Genomic DNA, 20,115 nt, shown 5'->3' with positions numbered 1-20,115 from the left:
CACAAGCAAAAGAGAAAAGGTCATCAGATGAAGAAGCCTGCCTGGACCTATCAGTACAGATCTAGGTCAGATGGAATGAGGAATCATGATGTTCCCTATCCATTCCAACCAATCAACAAGGAGCACTTTTTTGGTAGGGAATCAAATAACTATGACATAATTTAGCATCAATGAAGCATAAAATGTGTGGCATTAGCAGTACCAAAGCCATTATCTAAATTTCCTGCCATTTTTTTCTAAGTTCTACCTCCTATAACTTATACATCCAAACATTTAGATCCTATTTTGCTTTTTAATAACAGTAGGGGAGAGGGCTACAGGAAGCCAAGAGTGAAGGTGTAACTTCTTAGAGTAGAAGATTTAAAGAAAAATAATTATAAAGCAAGATGGGATGAAATATTGGTTTCATTCATTTCTTTTGATGAGGTGCATTGACATAGGTTACCTCTGAGTGGTAAGATTATAGGTAAATTATTTTCTTAAGTTTTTAATTTTTTTCAAAATTATACAATAAACAGTTATTTTTATGATCATAAAAGTATGGGATCTGTTAAGATACATTTTTTGTAATCCTTTTTTAAATGTGAAAAAAAGTTGTCCCTCTGGTGCCCCTTTGGTGGTAGTGTTTTATGGATCACCAGTGCCCCATCACCCAAGACAGGCACATTTACACTCCAGCTAGGACCAGATTTTTCACTTTCCAGAATGTTTTTATGTCCCAGGTAGCTTTAAAAGAGTCAAGAGGCTACTCACCTGCATCTCCACTTCAGCAGAATCCCCTCTCGGCAGCGCCCCAACTTCCAGTTCTGAGACACCCTCACCCGTTCCTTCACTGGTACACTGGCCATCCTGTGTCCGGGCAGAACAGATAATCCAATCACTACAACTCATTGCCAACCAGAAAAAACTCCATGGGCTTACAAGTCAGGACTCAGGAACATCAAATATCTAGATATATAAGTGAAGGGGTTAAGAGACAAGAAAGAAATAACTCTTCTCTCTCCATACTAGGATAACCAAGAAAGCCAATGAGAACAGCCTGTCCTTTAAAGTGTCCATAGTGATGTCAAAGCAATCTAATAGGGAAAGGATGACAAAGAGCGCTGGAACCACTGGCTAGCCATGTGGAAAAAATTCCTACCTCATACCATACAGAAAAATTAATTCAAAATAGAGCACAGATTTAAACATAAAATCTAAAACTATAAAGCTGTTAGAAGAAAAAGTATAAAAATATCTCTGTGACTCAGGGGGTAGGCAACAGTTTCTTAAGACACAGAAAGCAGTAACATAAAAGAAAACTCCAATAAATTAGATATTATCAAAGTTAAAATAATCTACTCATCAAAATGAATACACAAACCACAGTCTGGGAGGAAATATTCATAAAATGCATATCTGGCAAAGGGCTTATATTCAAAAAATATGAAGAAATCCTCTCTGTATATGTGTGTGTCTGTGTGTATGTGTATATATATATATTTTTTGAAAGCCAATAACGAACTCTCCTACATTCTTGGTGGGAAAGGAAAATGGTAGAGCCATTTTGGGAAAAGGTCTGGCAGTTTATTGTAAATCTAAACATACAGGTAAACCTACTCTATGACTTAGCAATTACCCAAGAGAAATGAAAACGTATGTCTACAAAAAGACTTATACAAGAATATTCATAGGAACTTTAGTTATAACAGCCAAAAGTTGTAGACAGCCCAGGCATCCATCAAGAGGCAAATGGATAAACACATTTCAGTGCATAGTCGTATAATGGAATACTATTCAGCAATAATAAGGAAAGAACTATTGATACATACAGTAATGTGCATGAATCTTAAAAACATGCTGAATGAAAGAAATGTTACACAAAAGAGTTCATATTGCATGATTCCATTTACATGAAGTTTGAGAAGAAAGATAACTAATCCACAGTGAAAAAATTAAAAAGTGATTACCACCAGGCTGGGGACAGGAACTGACTGGGAAAGAACAGGTAGAAACTTTCTGGGGTAATATCCTATACCTAAATCTTGAAGGAATTTGAGTTATGTGTGTATGCATTTGTCAAAAACATATCAAATGATACACTTAAGATCTGAGCATTTTGTTGTATACAAATTTTTTAAAAGAACCATAAATTAATATACTCTAGTCAATGATATGCATGCATGCAGAAGTGTTTAGGGGTAAAGTGTACTGATATCTGCAACTCACTTTGAAATGCATGATAAAGCAAACATAGTAAAATGTTAACTGTAGACTCTAGGTGGTGGGTGTATGAGTGTTCACTGTATAAACCATTCAACTTTTCTATATATGTTAAATTTTTCATTAAAAAATGTTGGAGGGGAAGTATCAATAGTACTTTCTGGATGAGGGAAGTTAGAGCAGGAAGAGATGTGGGAGCACAGCAGAATGGCATAGTTTGGGGGTGGGTTAGAGTGGTAAGGGATACGGAGAAGAGCTCAAAGCCCCTATGAAAGTTCACATTTGGATGGAATTTTGAAATTGAGGGCAAGAATTCGAACATTTCATTTCAGGCCCCTGTATGTCCCCTGGGTCCCCTTGGCTTGCTCCACTGGGCAATACAAGGTACACTGCTTGGAACACAGAGCGGTAACTGCCAAGTCTGAGAAAAGGAGAGAGACACATGTTTCTCCTGGTTTCTACTGTACCTTCACATTTACTACCCTTTACTAAAAGAAAGCAAGCAAGTCCTGCTTTCAAGATTCTAACAGATGCAGCTTAGAAAAGATAGTTTTGGCAGACAGAAAGAGAAGATACCTAATCCATTCCTAGATAAGTGATAACTCTGCCTCCTAGCCTCATTTCATTTATTTATTTATAGAGAATAATTATTTTGTATTAACAAAGTAATCAAAGCACATGGTAAAATAAAAATGCAGATAGTATAGAAGGTTAATAACGCAAAAGTGAGACATTCTCTTCATGTCTGGCGGAGACCCTCCCTAGAGGCAACCATTATACACCATATATAATGGAGGGTATGTGTGTATTTATATGTATACCCACTTTTAAATTTAAAAAACAGCAGTATACTATTCTACTCATTGCTTTCTTCACTTTACAATATATCTTGGGGATCGTTCCATATCAATACATGTAGAGCCGTCTCAGTCTCTTAACAGCTGCATAGAATTCCACTGTGTGACTCAATCATTATTTAATCAACTACCTACTGATCGACATTTTAAAATGTTTCCAGACTTCAGCTGTTATAAACAATAAATGCCTTTATACCTTTATTTACATGCAAGGATATTTCTGGAGGAAAAAATTTTATAAATAATATTGAATGAATCAAAGGAAATAGTGGGTTTTTTTTTTTGAAAGATACATCCAATTTGTCATTGTTGGTTATCCCAACTTATACTTCCCAAACTCTATTATGATGTTTATTTGGGAATATCTCTGATTTTCTTCTCTCTTTTTTTTTTTTTCAAGGTTTTTTTTAGGGGGGGTAGATAATTAGGTTTATTTATTTTTACTTATTTTTTAATGGAGGCACTGGGCATTGAACCCAGGACCCTGTGTGTGCCAAGCACACACTCTACCACTGAGCCATACCCGCCCAATTTTCTTCTTTTTAAAAATAAACATTTTTAAAAAACAATTTGTAATAAGTTTAGATCTCCAGAAAAGCTACAAAGATTGTACAGAGAATTCCCATATACCCTTCATCCAGTTTCCCATAATGTTAACATCCTACATAACCATGGTATATTTGTCAAAACTAAGAAATTAACACTGGTACATTAGTATTAACTAAACTCCAGATTTTATTCAGAGTCCACAAACTCTCCACTAATGTCTTTTTCTGTTTCAGGAGCCCATCTAGCGCCCACAGTACATCTAGTTATCGTGTCTTCTTTGTCTCCTCTGCTTTATAGCAGTTTCTCAGTCTTTCCTTATTTTCATGATCTTGATACTTTTTCTTTTATCTTCATGTAACATTCTAAGAAGTAAAAAAAGATTCCTCCCTGTTCAACATGTTTTTTCCCTAATTATGGATGAGACTGAATATCTGGTTGTGTCTGAAAACCATTAGCATTTCTTCTGTAAAATGCTGGTTCATGCCCTTTGTCCCTCTTCCTATTAATAATAATGGTCTTTTTCTTACTTAAAGGCTCTTTATATATTCTCTGATGTCAATTTTTTTTAATTTATCATTTTCTTTTTAATTTAAAGTATTTTATCCATACAGATATTTTTTATTTTTATATATCCATGATTTCATGTCAGTCTTTGCCAGAAATCTTTGCCAGAAATGACCTAAACTGATAAGATATAATAAAGTAAAATTTTAAGGTAAGGAAAGAAACCACTACTTAATGAGTGTTCTTGGGTTTGTATGTCCCAGCTTTATCAGAAAGGAGGGAGGGAAGAAAAATACACATGCCTAGAAAGAACACTGAAAGAATATACTCTAAAATAGTTAACTGTGTAAGTTATTTATAAAAATTTAAAAACTTATATTCTAAAAAAATAAAATAGTTAACTGTGGATAGCCAACTTTGGGTGTTTTTATTTTCTTTGTATTTTTCTGTATTTTCCAGTTTTTCTACAATGCAATATTGTGGTAAAGATAGAAATACTCATTAAAATAATAATAATGTTTTTGATAAAACTGAATATCAACAGAGCAAAAAACTGATTTAGATTACTATCTCACATCACAAAACATCTAATAAATCCCCCCGAAATCAAAGAGTAAATTTAAAGTAGTTTTTTAAGAAGATTCTTAAGTATTTAAATTTTGAATACTCCAAAGAGAAAAAAGAGATTAAAATGAAAGCAACAGAGTTGGGGGAAATTAACAATTAATGATATAGGTACAAGTTTTATCCCTAAAACTTTTAAGGGATTGATGCAAATCTATCAGGATAACACCCTGTCTCCAATACCCTATCATCCATATCCAGTAGCAGATAGAAAAGTAACACAGTGTTCACATGATAAACACTGGGGAAATAACCAGAAACAACAGTAGTTTACAAACATGCACATTAAAACAAGTATTAAAGTATCACCTCACATCTATTAAGTGGAAAAACCATACACTACCTTTGGTTTGGTAGAAGGGTTTGGGTTTGTTTTTATATTGCTGGCAGTACACTGGTACAGACTTCCAGGAGGGAGTTCTATCAAGAAAAGTTGTTAAGTGACAGTTCTGACCCAGCATTCCCAACACTATATCACAAAGAAATAGTTTTAAAAAATACATTTTTACAAAAATATTTATAGTTGCAGCCATATATTACAGCTAAAAGCTGGAAATAGTCCAAATGTCTGTCTATGGGGGAAAATGGTATACTAATGCGATAGAATATATTGCTACTAGAAATGAGAGATGTGAACACTGCAAAACATTTTGGAAATTAACAAGCAATGGTAATTTTAAAACAAAGTCAAATGTGTAAAGGTAAAGGTAAGGAGACACTATATAAAATTACATCACCATAAATAACAGGTCAGAAGAGGTAAACAGACGGTGTTTTAGAAAGTGAGTATTTTTTTTATATGTTATCACATAATTGTTGCTAGTTTGGTCTTTTTATTTACCTTTAACTAAACAGCAGATTAAAGTTGTGGCGAAAGCACAGAATGCAGATATAGGAAACTGGGATCTGACCCTCAGTTCTGCCTCCTATTAATTATACAGCCCCAGTTACTTAGCTTCTCTAATTGTCCACTTCTGCACCTATGAAATAAGGATAGGATTTCACACAATTGTGGTGTTTTAAAATAAGAACTAAAAGAAAATACAGGAAAAGTTATAAACCACTATGAAAAACGTTATTTTTTTACACAAATATAAATGTAGTAGTAGTTTAATTCATTAATGGTGACATCACTAAAGCTAACAAATGATCATTTATTTTTCTTCTAACTAATTTAAGTATAACTGTTAGAAATTGTTCTTCTAATGTCAAACATTAGCCTTCTTTCAGGCTGAATGATTACGATTTGGGTGCACATGTTAAAGCTAAGATATATTACCGAATTCTTCCACTGGGTGAATGTGGTTCCCGGTTTCATATTTCTAGAGGGCAACCTACACTACTAGATGGATAGAGAACTGAAGACCGTAAAAAAGACAGTCATCAGGATGGACCAAAAGAACTGAACTCTTAGTGAAAAAGATTAGACTCCCCATCAAATCTTATCTGCAAATCCCTCCCAGATATCAAAGAAGAGATTGTTCATAGTTAAACTCACCTCTTAAGTTAGGTATGTTAACAGGTAGAGGTGAAATAAAAAATTGAATATTCTGTATCATAGCAGGAAGGAAACAAGGGGGAAAGAATCAATTTATTTCCTGAATTGGGATAATGATAATACTCTCATCTCCCTGGTCACTTAACTGCCATTTGGTGACACTTTACTAAGGGTCAAAGCACTGCCCTGAGGGCCTGATCACAGCAGCAAGAAACTTTCAAAGTTGAACTTTAGAAGCTGCTACCAAGCAGCAGGTGCAGGCGTCTTCTCCCACAACCAACACCATAATCAAAATACTTGGCTCTGGTCCTTCAGATCAAATTGTAACTTTTTAAAACTATTCCATTTGGCTTTCACCTGAGAAATAGTACCACTTTGTTAAAAGCAGCTTAACAACTCAGCTTTTTTATCCCTTTTGTTAGTTCAATTCTCTCTGATGGTTAGTTTCCCCAGCTGGTGGCCAAATCATATCTATATTCTTCTTGGCTTCAGGACTTGAAAAATCAGAAGGAATAAAAAAATCTCCTCTCTCTGAAAGCAGGTATCCCTCCCTCCTTGTGGGCACCTGTCACAGTCCAGTCAAAGGAGATCAGTAGAATAAGGCATCCAAACTGCCTGAGAAGACAGGAGCAGGTGCCCTTGGGTAGTCAATAAGGACTCTTTCTCCCATCCTTGAAATGCTCTCTGGTTGGGCTGTTTCTCCAACAGTTACTGGTGTAAAGTGGGGGTGCTCCCCCCACAAAATGATTAGTATACCCTGTAAATAAATCTCTGGCATGACTGTTAATGCATGGAGGAATCTCTAACCCGGCCTGTGGGCCTGGTGGAACTTCTATTTTCCCAGCCTCTTTCTCTTGCCTCAGGCTCATTTTTCCACTTGGGCCCCCTCCCTCTCAGCTTTCCGGCACTTAGTCACCATTATAGTTGGACTGCATTCCTGGGTGCATGACCTATTTTAAACAAAAACAACACAACATGCACCTACACTAAGCTATCAGGCCCCTTAAAATCTTGGCAACAGTGAGTCCAGAGGAACAGAAATTAATCTAGGCAGCTATCTAGAGTTCCCTTTCATTTCACCTCCTCTTGCTCACACCCCAGACCAAAAGCAAATAAATAAACTAGGTCTGAAGAAAAATGGCTAGGGGATGAAGGAGGGGAAGTGTGCCCACACTGGACAGGTCTTATACTTGCACAGTCTCTTAGATCAGAAATCTCCTGGGTCACAAACCAATTTCCCTTTCTGTCCCATCTTGAAGTTTGATTCCCTTAATGCCACTGATGCTGCCTACCTGCATGACTGACATAATTTCCATAAGCGTAACTTGCTGCTGCCTTGGGAATTCAGGAAAGGGTATCCGTCCGCAAGTGTAGAACAAGGCCATCTCAAGGGGAACTGAGCGGGGAAGGGCTATGCAAAATGATGCCTGGGGGCCTTGAGTTTTAACTTAACACTGTCTCATGATTTCTTTGATCTTTTTGCTCTCCAGGAAGCAGATTTCACCCCATATTGCCTATACCCACCAGCTCTCCCACTAATACTAAGAATTCGGCTTTAACGTAAATACAAGTATTTAAACAGCCCAAGATAAGAGGCTTCTAACTCTTCATTTATACTTGTGTTAGACTAAATCCTCCAGTGGCCTCAGCAGCAGAACTCTATAATTAAGGTTCAAAATAAATCAATGAAAAATTGTATATTGTGTTAAACTGCTTACCCTTCCAGCCAGGTAACAGGGAATAGTCCAAACACCCAAGGTGAAGTGAGATTGCAGGGAACATGCCAGCACGAGAACAGGACTATGCACAAGGAGAGCATGGAGCAGACAGACCCATGTCTCCCTTGAAAGGCCTCCAAATGTCAACTACTCTTATTCATTCTGACCTCCCATGGCTCCACACTCTGCAGCTGAACTCCAGCCAAGCCTCTCTCTTCTACATTCATTCCTATCCTCATACTTTCTCCTATATTGTCAGCACCAGCCTACCTTTGTCCCTGACAAATGCTTGCTTATCTCTTCAGGGCACTAATCAAATTCACCCACTCTTCAAAATCCAGCTTAAGCCTCTACTTCCTTGACTCCTCCAAATATTCTACTCCTGCTCATGTGAATTCTTAGGCTGCATTATCTATGCATCCTACCATAAACCTAGGCATTGTTAACTTTTCACAGCTGTATGTCTTGTTTGTCCAATACAGTCATAAATTCCATAGGATCGAGTTTTAAATGTCTCAGTACTTCTAAAAGTGGGTCTCAATCAGCATGCTACAGAGCAGTGGTGTATCAGGAACCTGAATAAGTGTGCCATAAATTTTTAAACAATTTATAGAATTTATTTTCGTTCAACTAAAGATTCACATTTTTATGAAGATATACATCAGACAAACCACTGAGCCACAGTATGGCTCATGACACAATTTTCTGCAAATAAGAGGAAGATTGCATGTTCAAAGGAACATATGAATTTTACCTCAAAGGATATAAGAGAACAAGGTCAGGGCAGTAAAGAGTTCTACTCAAACAGTAACACACTGAACAGCGAACAAGTAAATGGACAGGTTTTTCAACTTTCTGAAACTTGCTTTTTTTTAAAAAAAGACATTCATCTTTTAATCCTTTAATGTACTATCGAACACTCCAACATCACACAAAAGTGTATCTTAGACACAAAAGGCAAGAACCTTGGTACTAGCATAACAGATATTTTGATAGATATTGCTTAGGAACTGCGTAAGAAAATTCTCAAAAGAACAGTTCTCCCTTTGGTGAGTCACACTTTCAACAGTACCTACAGTTTTCAGGAGCCTGGACACACTACCTTCAAGCTCCAAAGGCCCTTCCTAAAAATGTATAATACATCACATCTTCAGGAATTCAACCAAGGCCTCCAAATTTTTATGCTAGAGTCTTGAAGGAAGGAATCTGAGCAGATAAAGTATCTTAATGTGGCACCCACATGTCAAAGCTGTCCAAAGCAGTTTCAGAAGCACTGGGTATAAGCCTGATTCTTTATGTGAGTTTAGGATTTAGGGCCATGTTCACATTCATTTCCTCTTGCTATTGGTCACGTTTTGTATTTGCAAGACACTTGACAAGTACGTGTGTTCTGCAAGATGTTAAGAGATATTAAGCAAGAGAAGAAAGAACTCTATGGTCAAAACATTTTGGACAATGCTGGCTGAAACAAAATTAAACAGGTCCGTCTAGCACAGGACTTCTTTTAATTTATGGATGGGCATTGTGAATCCCCAGGAGAAGGGATGTGGGGCACAGCATTTCCCATACTCATTTAATCACAGAATCAGTTTTTCAAGAACCTCACAATACAACTTTTGGAAAGGCTGATCTGGCACTTTCTGAGAATAAACAACAGCAAGAAACATGCCACTATTTTTTGTGAACAGGTCATCTTCTAAGTGAGTCATAAATTAGACACTAGCAGACTCAGAAGTGGACTTGTTCTCATATCTTCAAAATGACTTTCCCCTGGGCTCCCCATCTGAAATGTGAGGAATAATTACACTGCTCTGTTTCTCAGGGTTGTTTTTTATTATTTTTAATCTTGCAACTGTGTTCCATATTAATCCCCAAAACAGGTTCTCAGCCCAAGTGGCCAGGCTTCAAAATCCCTGGTGCCCTTCCAGCCTGGATGAAGAGATGGAGAGAACATGAACCAGATGCCACCCAGAAAGTTTGCACATCTCCAGTTTCTAGGCCATTATGATAAAGTCAAACTGCAGCCAAGATAAGGGATGAGAGGTTCCCGCTTAGTAACTCACTTCTGGAGGGAGGTCCTTCTTAAGCACACACACCACCTGTATCTGAATCTTGACTCACCTTCTCAATAAGGACTTTCTAAAGGAAATTCAAAGCAACATGGGAGGTCAAAGCTGGATCTACAAGGAAGAAACAAAAAGAAGCACTGGAAAAAGACTACTTCCATTTCTCTATGGAGAAAGAACCCACTACAGAGTTAGTGAGCAGGGGAAATATCATTCCTTTCAGTGGAACAGCTTTCCAGGAAAAGTATCTCAACATATTTACTATAAAACAATTTAATTTCCCTGTCCCATCACCTGCCACCCCATCCCCATCCCCCTAAAAAAGCCCACAGATTGTGGATTTCCTCTCATTCTTGGCAGAGTTACCAGAAGAAATATAATACCCCCTTCGGACTGCTCCCAACAGCTGCTGGAACAAGAGAGGGAGCTGAGGGTAACCTTCCAAAGCTGCATCTAAAAATGACCATTCCCCCTGCCAAATCATGCAGCCAATGAATATAAGACAGCTCTTTTTCTACTTTCTTAAAACAAGGAGAGACCCCAAAAGCAAATGCTCCCTAGTCCGAAATAGTTACATCCAGCCTATCTGTCCTCAACTTGACTCTAAGCTGAAACTTCCATACTGTAAGCCACCACTCTATTTCCTTCCTAACATGCACTTCTTAAAAACAGTCATCTACAACTTCACGGGACTAGTATTTTTTTATTTGTTTGTTTAACCCACCAATTTCCAAGTTAGGATTCTTATCAAACTCCTATTTAGTGTAATTTCCTTATCTCTGTCCACCTCCCCAATATCACATTCCTCTCTCTCTCTCTCTCTCTCTCTCACACACACACACACACACACACACACAAATCAGGTCAACAGCCTTCCTAGACAAAAATCTAGGAGCAAATTCAGCAATGGCTGCACTGCACCCTAGTCCTTTCCCCCTTTCCCAACATCATCATCCACTAAACGTGCTTCAGTTTTGTCTAGAAAAGCCCCACCGCGCCAGGCAGCCAAGAGACTTCCAGTTAGCCTTCAGCCTCTCAGCTGAGACCACCAACAAAGAAGTTCACGAATGTCAATCGGGGGCACAGGCAATATCTCTTTTGCTGAGGAGAAACTGGACAGAGCCTCTAGCATCATTCCCCAAAGGTGACAGCCAGCGTTGAGTGAAGACCGTGAAAACTGTACAAGAGCTGGGGGAGAAAATATAAAGTAAGGAATGATTTGGAATCAGGGGCAGGAGAAGGCGGAGGCATGAACTGGCTGACCCCAAATGTCTTTTCCATCTCTAACTCCTATGATTCTTTGACCTCCAATTTTGTGCTGCTAACAAGGAATGGAAAGTCAACAGACGTGGTGATGTTTTGAAAGAGCCTGGCAGTCTGCTCTTGTCATTTAGTGGCCTTCACATGTATTTTTTAAGGTGTCTCCAAGCCCTGTCTTCATTTCACAGTTGTCACCTTTCTCAGCAATTTGAGCTCATGTCAAATACCAAAAAAGAAGGAGAAGAAGAAAGAATGTACTGGCAATTAATTGCAGGCTAAAGAGGGGCAGGCACAGGGGCCCATTGAGTGGCCCAGACTTCCAGGGAGGGCAACGTGGACAATTTGGATGTAATGAAGAACTGACAAGGCAACCAAAACTTCTAATAAGAGATAAATTCTTTCTCCAAATAGTTTCATATTCAGTTTTAGATATAGTTCAACCCTTTACATAGATTCATAAACATAGTCTTAATTAGCACAACCATCTTGCTTCTAGTGATTACACCTGGAATTCCATCTGGATCCCAATCAAATTTGAGCAAGACTGCTAAACAGGAAGGACTTTCCTCAAGAATAAACCAAATCTCTGGATTCTCAACCTCATCTGATAGTTGACATACCTGAGATAAATTCTGGAGCTTAGCAAAAATGTTTCTGTGGATCAAAGTGAGAAGCATGTCAATTTTCACTGGAAATCCGTAACTCAAGTTTCCCCTCATTTTTTCAAACAGTTAATCTGATTTTAAATTTTCAAAATTTATAGAAGACTGGCCTCAAGAAAAGTCTACCTAAAATTCTCCCTGTCCCATGGTTATGAGTCAGAACCAGAAATCAATAAATGCCACAGTCAACCCAGAGTTCAGGTTAAGCTGTCACACAAAGGTAATTCTCTTCTGTGTCAAACATCCAAAAATATATATATTTTTTAATGTATATGCTTCCTCAGTAACCTCACTGCCAGTTTGATTTCAAGCAGCTAAAGCACAATCTTTGCCTAAGGTAAAGGGCCAGACACAGAAAATTGAAAGAAAACTGGGAGTACTGAAATATTTTCAGACATTTCATTCCAATGTGAATTGTTCATCTTGTAAACTGTGAGGACTTTGGGTTTCTCCAGGATTCTGCCTTGAAAGCTAGGAAATTCATCCTCTGCTATTCAAGGTTTACAAGACTGGGAAGGATATAAGCAGCTTCTATAGTCTCATAGTCTTGGAGGAAAAGGCCTCTTCCATTTCTCCAGTTTGCATTAGGAGGTACTGACTGTACTAGACCATTTCCTGCTTCCACAGGTGTATTGTTTTATTTAGTTTAAGCATGTAAACTGAACTCACTTTTATTAACTCACAAAACCACTAAAAATAAGGCCTTTCCAAAACAGTTGAAGATAATAAGTACATCCATACGTGAAACCTTTCAATGAACCAGAGAACAAGTAAGTGACTCTTCTCCCTAGGTAAGGCAGAAAGGTGAAGGAGAAATCAAGCAGCCAAAGCTACTTTAAGTTGCTAATTATTTTCTAAAAATCACTGTTTAGGCCTTAAATGTAACCAGTCAGCAATGCCTTTTCTGTTCAGAGTTAGGAAAGGAAACTTTATGCTTTCTGGGCCAAAAAATGCTCTTAGGCACAATCATTTTAAAACAAACAAACACACTCTGCTTATCTGTGTCCATCTCACCACTCTGGACGTTAATCATCACTGAAATAGATACCCCAGTCCCCTAGCCTCAAAGAGCTCCAAGCCTATAAGACCCTGGCTGAGGAATGAATGTACATGCCAGGGCAAACACCTCAGAGCATTACTCCCTAAACACCTATTGTTAATTCTAGGCAAATCTATCACAGGCAAATGCAAGAGAGCACCCAGTATTGCTCAAAGGATACTTAAAATAAAATTCAAGTTTGAAAGCATACAGGACTTAATTTGGGAGGAAGAGGATCAAGCAAGCTTTCTTTAACTTAAGACTGGCAAATTTTTAAAAAAATAGATTTACATACATGGATATACTTTTTTCTTTCCATTCTTTCCTCCTGTTAATTTTCAGTATCAAAATTTGCAGCTAGCACCTCTGCTCTTCCACCTGTCATACTGTCTGTCTAACCTCTTGCACTTAACCTACATTATAAACTGACAGAGTTAAATTTCACTGTTTTGTTCTTGAAGACTGAACTAGCTTAGTTTTGCCTACTCTTTAGGGAAAACTTAGAAGATTGCTATAGGGAACACTTCCCTGATTTTTATATTAAAGATATTTCTATTCCCCCAGGCTTCATAAAACTTTCAAATAAAACTGATTTTAAACCAGATGACTGACTCACACTGTCTTTGTGTCCACTGGGGGAAAAAAAAAAAGCTTAGGATACCTACCAGTGTTCACTGTTTGGGCAAGAGGCCTAAAGGGAAGCAAATTATTTGTTTGTGGTTTTAAAGTGGCCAAAATGCCTTCAAGCACAAGTATAAGACCATTAACAAATCACAAGGAACCAAAGCAGTTCATCTTACTCAACAAAGCTATGATCAGTTAGGAACAGCCAAACTGAATGGGGCTTGCCCTGGGCCGGAAGGTCAGTAAACCTTAGCAGTTTGTGTTTCTGAGAATTCAAGAGGCTCTTTGGCAGGGAGTGCAGACCCTAATGTCCACAGGTTCTGCTGTCATGTTTCCAAAAACATTCAGGACAGGTGAGAGAAACTAAGCAGTATGTGTGTGTTTTCCCCCACTTATGTCTTTAGGCAGCATTTCCAAGTCAAACCATCTCCACTATAGCTATATATAATGACTAGAGGAGAAGCCAAGCAATTAAGAAGTTCCATTTTATAACAATGTATTGAATGCCTACTATGTGCTGAACACTGTGCCATCACTTACACATCACTACATTTAAGCCTTATTCTACCTTATATGTTTTCACCATTCTTTATTGATGACAAAACTCTGGTACAGTGAGGTTGTGTGGCTTCTGAAAAAATGAGGTTTTGTGTTGTGCTTATAAGAAAGTATCGTACTATCCAGTGTGCAGTTAATCAGCCCAAAACATGAACTACAGCCCTGCCACTATCCAAGCAGCCATTCTCTCACTGAACTTTGGGCTCAGGCTCCCTGACGCCCTAAGAGGACTGGGGTTCATGCCATCTCCCTCCAGGGATGACAACCACCACTCTTCGTGGCTTATCACAGCTCTGCAGCTGTCCAGAAACAGACCACACTGGTAAACATTCTCTCCACCTGCTGTAGCACACATAACTTTCCCCCTCAACTCAGAAAACACAAGCAGTGACCCTATGCTTTATCCTTGATGCTGTGATAAAACAACTTCCCTAGAAGGTCGGAGATACCACATACTAGGAGGCAGGCAAGAAATCAAACCACTCATGGCTAATAAATAATAAAGCTGTATCACTTGGCAGTCTCAAAGCACTTTATACTATAAACTCATTTTCATTTTGTTGTTATTACTGCTTACAGAAGCCACACTCATTCCCATTATTTCTCTTTCAGAGCATTTGAAAAAGAAAAAAAAATAAACATAAATTCTTTCATTTGCTCATTTAATCTCTATGAGGAGAGATAGAAAGCCAAATTTTGCCTTGGCTGGCTTGGGTTCCAGGCATTTTAGCCAACTGCTCTTATAGGTCAGCTGATAGGTTCTTTGAAAGAGTTCTTCTCATAAGAAAAGAAGGTAACAAGACTTGCATGCACCCAATATCCCAAAGAAACATTATCATTGACAACAAAATCATACTAGAATTAATAAAAGTTAAGTAAAATGATCAGGTTCAAAGTTTCAAAGAATTGAAGTAATCCTGGACATTATTAATAGCACTCAACTGGAAAACATACTGAAAAAGAGACTGTATTCACAATAAAAACAAAATGTGCAGCATATTTAGGAATACTTAGGAATAAGAGTAACAACAGATATATAGGAACTTCATAGTGAAAAGCACAAAAACTTTTGAAAAGGCAGATTTTTTTGTGGGGGGCTGTTGGTAGGCTGAGTGAGAGTGGAGACCTGACACACACCCATAAAAATTCAACAAGGGTAATCTAACCCCAAGAGATATTAGCCTCTATCAAAAGGTAATAATATTTAAATTAGAATGGAAGTGGAAAAATATATCAGTGGAACAAAATGGAGAGTTCAGACAGAGATCTAATACATATACATACATATATATGTATGTACGTGACTATATATATATACATATATAAACTTAATATTGGCAAAACAAGCTTTCTAAAACACAAATTTTTGTCTTTCTAAAAGGAAAGACAAGAATTATTTAACAAAAGGTGTAGTGATAACTAGGTAGTTGTTTAGAAAAAAAGAAAGTTGAATTCACCTCTCGTACCTAAACAAAAGTAATACTGATGTAAGCGTTAACTATTTTAAAAAATCAAATTATAGGAAAATCAGCAGAATATCAAAAAGAAAATTTAGCAGCTCGGTGGAGGAATCATAATTTCTCAGCTTTGGGGTGAAAAAAATCACAAAAACTGACAGATTTTGACATACTTAAGTGTAAGTCTTCTATAGATTAAAAACAGTAAAGTAAAAAGAAAGCGAACTGGGAAAAATATTTGCATCAAAAATGACAGACTAGAGCCTAACATCTATGATCCACAAGGACTGGAATCCTTTATAAAACATGAAGATCCCGATAATAAATAGGCAAAGACTAGGAACAGACAATCTCAGAGGTGAAACAAACACACGGGAAAGTATTTATCCTGCACAGTGGTAAAAGAAATGCAAAAAAACAAAATTTTGAGATACTATTATATATTCACTAAAATAGTAAAGATTTTTAAAATTCTCACATGAAATTGGTTTAATCATTCGTGACTGGTGTCACTGTAACTTGGTATAACAACTTTTCACAAAACACAATGTTTGACCCAATAGTGCCAATCTTGAGAATTTACTCTAAGGAATTAATTAAAAAAGACATGTATTATACAGTATGTGACATATCTCAATAAAATTGCTACCCAAAAAATGCATTAAATTATTCATCTCCTTGTTCTCCATCATAGCTAAAATCTGGATACAACATGAAAGTCCAATATTAGAGGAATGTTTTTTATCTCATCATGGCACAGCCCACAAACATTTGTTATGTACCTGTTCTATTAGGATCAGTTAGATAGCAACTAAGTGTGGGAAAATGTGTGCAAATGAAAAGTAATTTTTACAACTGAACATCTGAATAGTTGTCTAGAGGTGACGGTATTACAGCTTTTTATGTTCAAATGAAAAGTAATTTTTACAACTGAACATCTGAATAGTTGTCTAGAGGTGACGGTATTACAGCTTTTTATGTTTAAACCAACTTTCTTTAATGTTGTTATACTGTATTAGAACTACCTTTTTTTTCCCCTAAACCAAACCAGTGGAATTGGGTGCAAGCTTCTACTGAAAGCTTCTACTCCCCCAACTTTATACATTTTTTTCCCCTTGCTATTTAACAGCTTAGGTGGTTCAGGAAAATTTTTCACTTAACAGGTCTCAGATCCTACCAAGAACAGGCCAAACTGCAATACCATGTTTTGTATACAGTCTAGATCTCATCCAACCCCGTGCCATTAAGCAGGCACCCTTTTTTGTGTCATTCCGCCTGTATCAAGTCATCAACTATGGTTGACACTTGGACCAAGCGCCTTCTTTTGGGGGTCTGAGCCCTTTTCTCCATATTCCATTTTATCCGAGCCCTAAAACCTAACAACCTTTAGAAGAGGGTAACAGGATGAAAGTCCACAAAAGCGTTCTGATAGGCCAGAGTGGACATGTGTCCTACACCTGGACAGGAGGAGGCCTCTAAAGGCACAGACCAGACGGGCTCCTCTGGGGCTGAGGAACCCAATAGGTCAACGTCTGCGAAAAGGCACATCTAAAAGCTGAAGAGAGTGCATAAGATGGCTAATTGTGGGGAGCCGCCCACAGGGAGGGTGCGGACTGAGGGATGCTAGTAGGAGACTTCCTTGGATTGGGGGCCACCGAGAGCAGAAGGGTGCTCGGGGAGGGGTCGACGGAGGCCGGGTCCGGGCCTCGGAATTCGGGGTGCGACACGGCCCCAGGCCGACCAGGCCGCGGCGCCCCGCCCTTTCCCGGGACGCGGGCCGGCCCGGAGCGGGGAGCGGGCGGACGAGCGGGCGCTTACAGGTCGGTGCCGAGCCGCGTGAAGCCGGAGTTGAGAGAGGCCCGGGCTATCCGGCGCCAGAGCAGGTCGCAGCTGGTGAAGCGCCGCAGCCAGCGGCACACCTGAGCCAGGCGGCCGAGGGCCTGCATGTCCAGGTAGGAACAGATGAGCAGCAGCAACTCCTCCGGCAGGCGCCAGAGTGCGGGCCCCGCAGCGGGACGGCCGGCCGGCTCCCGGGCCGCCGCCTCCTCCTCTTCTTCCTCAGCCGCAGCCGCCATGGCCGCCCCAGTCCCGGCGAGGCGGCCCCAAGCCTGACCCCCTCGTCCCTGTGCTCTCGCCGGCCTGGCCTCTTCCCGCCGCCCAGTTCTGACCCTCCAATCCTCCTTCTTCCCATCATCTCTTCCTTTGGCCTCCTTCCCCGCCCCTGCGCTCCCCTTATCGCCCCTGACGATCCTTCTCTCCCCTTCCTCCACGCTTCCGCCTCCCTCTCCTGCTTCTCCAGGGCCTGCTCTCGCTCCTGCCTCGGCCCCCAGCCCCGCTGCCTCCTTCGCCTTTAGCGGCTCCGGCTTCCCTTCCGCCCCGCTTCCTCTTCCGCCTTGCCCTGCTCCCGCTTTTCCTTTCCCCTTCCCCTTCCTTCGCTTCCCCCTCGCGACCCTCCCCTCCTGCAGTTTCCTCTCCTCCCGACTCTCGCCCTCCCCGGGCCCGCCGTTCCCGGGAGGCCCCAAGCCGCCCTGGCTGCCCATGAGCGGCCGCGGGGCCGGCCCGACGCGGAGCCAAGCCCGAGCCGCCGCCGCCGCCGCCGCCGCCCCGGGAGGAGGCGACACCATGTCGGACCGGGTCACATGGGGCGGCGCGGGCCGAAGCCTGGGCCCGCCCCTCACACCCGCAGCCGTGGAGCGGCCTCGGGGTGCGGGCCCGGGCCGGGGAGTGGCCCACCTCCCATGCCCTGGGCCGACCAGAGCGTGTGGTGGGAGCACATGTACGCATTCGCCTAGCGTGTGAGCAGCTGTCCGAGGCCGCAAAAGGAGCTTCCGCCTTCAAGAAGCCGCTAGTTCGAGTCCCTGCCCTCAAGAAGCACGCACTTGGGTTGCCTTCCCTCTCCGGGAGCCCGCCTGTACCTCAGCTGATGCCTCCTTTCCACAGGCCACGTACCAGGGCCTCACAACTGCACCCCTAGATATTGACAGGTTGCTTAGCCCGAGTTCTCAGAGTATAAACCAGTCCTGGCAATGAGGTGGTATTTTAGACATTTTGGAAGGTTGCAGTCATCTAGACCCTGAGTCCATAACTCCCCAGTCATGTTTCAGTAAATGGCAAAGCTATTAGTCACCACTCAAGTGCAAGTGGATTCTCCGAAGTCATCCAGGAGCCCTTCCCCACCCACTCTATTCAGAAGGACACAAATTTGAAGGGAGAGCTAAGAAAAATCTAAGTCTAGACATGCTGTCCTACACAGCCCCCTCTAGTCACACGTGGCTGTGGGGCATTTGAAATGTGACTAGTCCGAATCGAAGTGCTCTAAGTGTGAAAAACCCACCAGATTTTGAAGACTTACACAAGAAAAAGAATGTAAACTCTCATTAATAATTTTATACTATTACATGTTGAAGTGATAAGATTTTTGATACATTGGCCCAAATATATTTTACTGTGACTACTGGAAAAGTTAAAACTATACATGTGACTTGCATTTGTAGCCCACATTATTTTTCTATTGGACAGCACTGGGGGAGGCAGTAAGATTTGGAGATGGGGTAGGAAGATGCCTATCTCTGTGTATCCTGTACCCCAAATTCTAATAGGAAGGATTTGAGGGCTTTATTTTGTAATTACATCTGAAGACCCATTTTCAGGAGCAAGAATGAATGAGAAGGCAACTCTGAAAATTATTCAACACCTAGCATAGCCAAGGAAACACCTAGCATAGCCAAGGAGACATCTAGGAAATGAACTACATTGCATTATGTCACTGCAGAAGCATCATGTAACAAGGTCAGACTGGAATCTGGCTTTGGCCTAGAATTGCTTTTTGATCTTAGCAAAACAACAACAAAAAAACCCCCACCTATCTTGGCCTTTTAGTGTTCTCAGTCTGTAGTGGAGATAATGCCTCTGCCTTACTTTCGAGGGATAAATGAGATGATCCCTGTAAAATGCTTTGAACTCCTCTAAGAAAATTCTCAATAATAGTTACAGGTCAAATCCTGTTACAAAAAATACCCTTACCCACCCCTCCAAAAAAGTACAACAAAGGCTTTCTGTAGGAAAAGATTTCCAAACTCCAGCCAGTGGTTTACTTATTAATAGTCATATTTGATATATTTCAGTACAAGAATTTAGAATAACTCAGATAATTATCAAGAAATTTACTAATTCATAATGTTAGAAGACTATTGAGGTAGGAACACTGCAAACTGAGGTAATCATCATCAACTCAACATTTATTGATTTTGCTACAGTTGTATACTGTAAGCCACTATGGAAGGAAGACAGAGATGAACATGGCATATGGTTCCTATATTTTGTGTTCATATTTGTTAAACATGTTTGTAATTTCTTGCTGTTTATTTAACCATTCCTTCGCACAGAGTAAACCTGAGTAGTTCATCCACATTGCACCTAGTTTTTAGTGGAGGACTTGAAGGCACAGAAAATTATTTAATTAACCCAGCATAAATTAAGTCAGTGTTAAAATCCACA

General features: G+C 40.0%; 1 protein-coding gene across 6 annotated transcripts in view; it reads right to left on the bottom strand.

The window, feature by feature from the left end:
- Positions 1-18,317, bottom strand: part of FBXW4 (F-box and WD repeat domain containing 4) — an 85,425-nt gene extending 67,108 nt beyond the window's left edge. For 3 of the 6 annotated variants that reach the window (XR_012510152.1, XR_012510153.1, XM_074373734.1), the window contains exons 1-2: positions 17,437-18,286; positions 754-849 (exon numbers count right to left, since the gene is read on the bottom strand). Coding sequence is in view for 4 of the 6 variants with exons in the window: in XM_074373734.1 (XP_074229835.1) it covers positions 754-849; positions 17,437-18,242 (902 nt within the window). In the remaining 2 variants the exon portion in view is untranslated. Of the gene's footprint in view, positions 1-753; positions 850-17,436 lie in introns of all 6 variants that reach the window. The other 3 variants (XM_045507486.2, XM_045507487.2, XM_074373735.1) reach the window with 3 other exon arrangements.
- Between the last annotated feature and the right edge of the window lie 1,798 nt (positions 18,318-20,115).

Source organism: Camelus bactrianus, chromosome 11 (assembly GCF_048773025.1).
Source record: "Camelus bactrianus isolate YW-2024 breed Bactrian camel chromosome 11, ASM4877302v1, whole genome shotgun sequence".
Taxonomy (NCBI): Eukaryota; Metazoa; Chordata; class Mammalia; order Artiodactyla; family Camelidae; genus Camelus; species Camelus bactrianus.
This window is presented reverse-complemented; position numbering and strand designations above follow the sequence as displayed.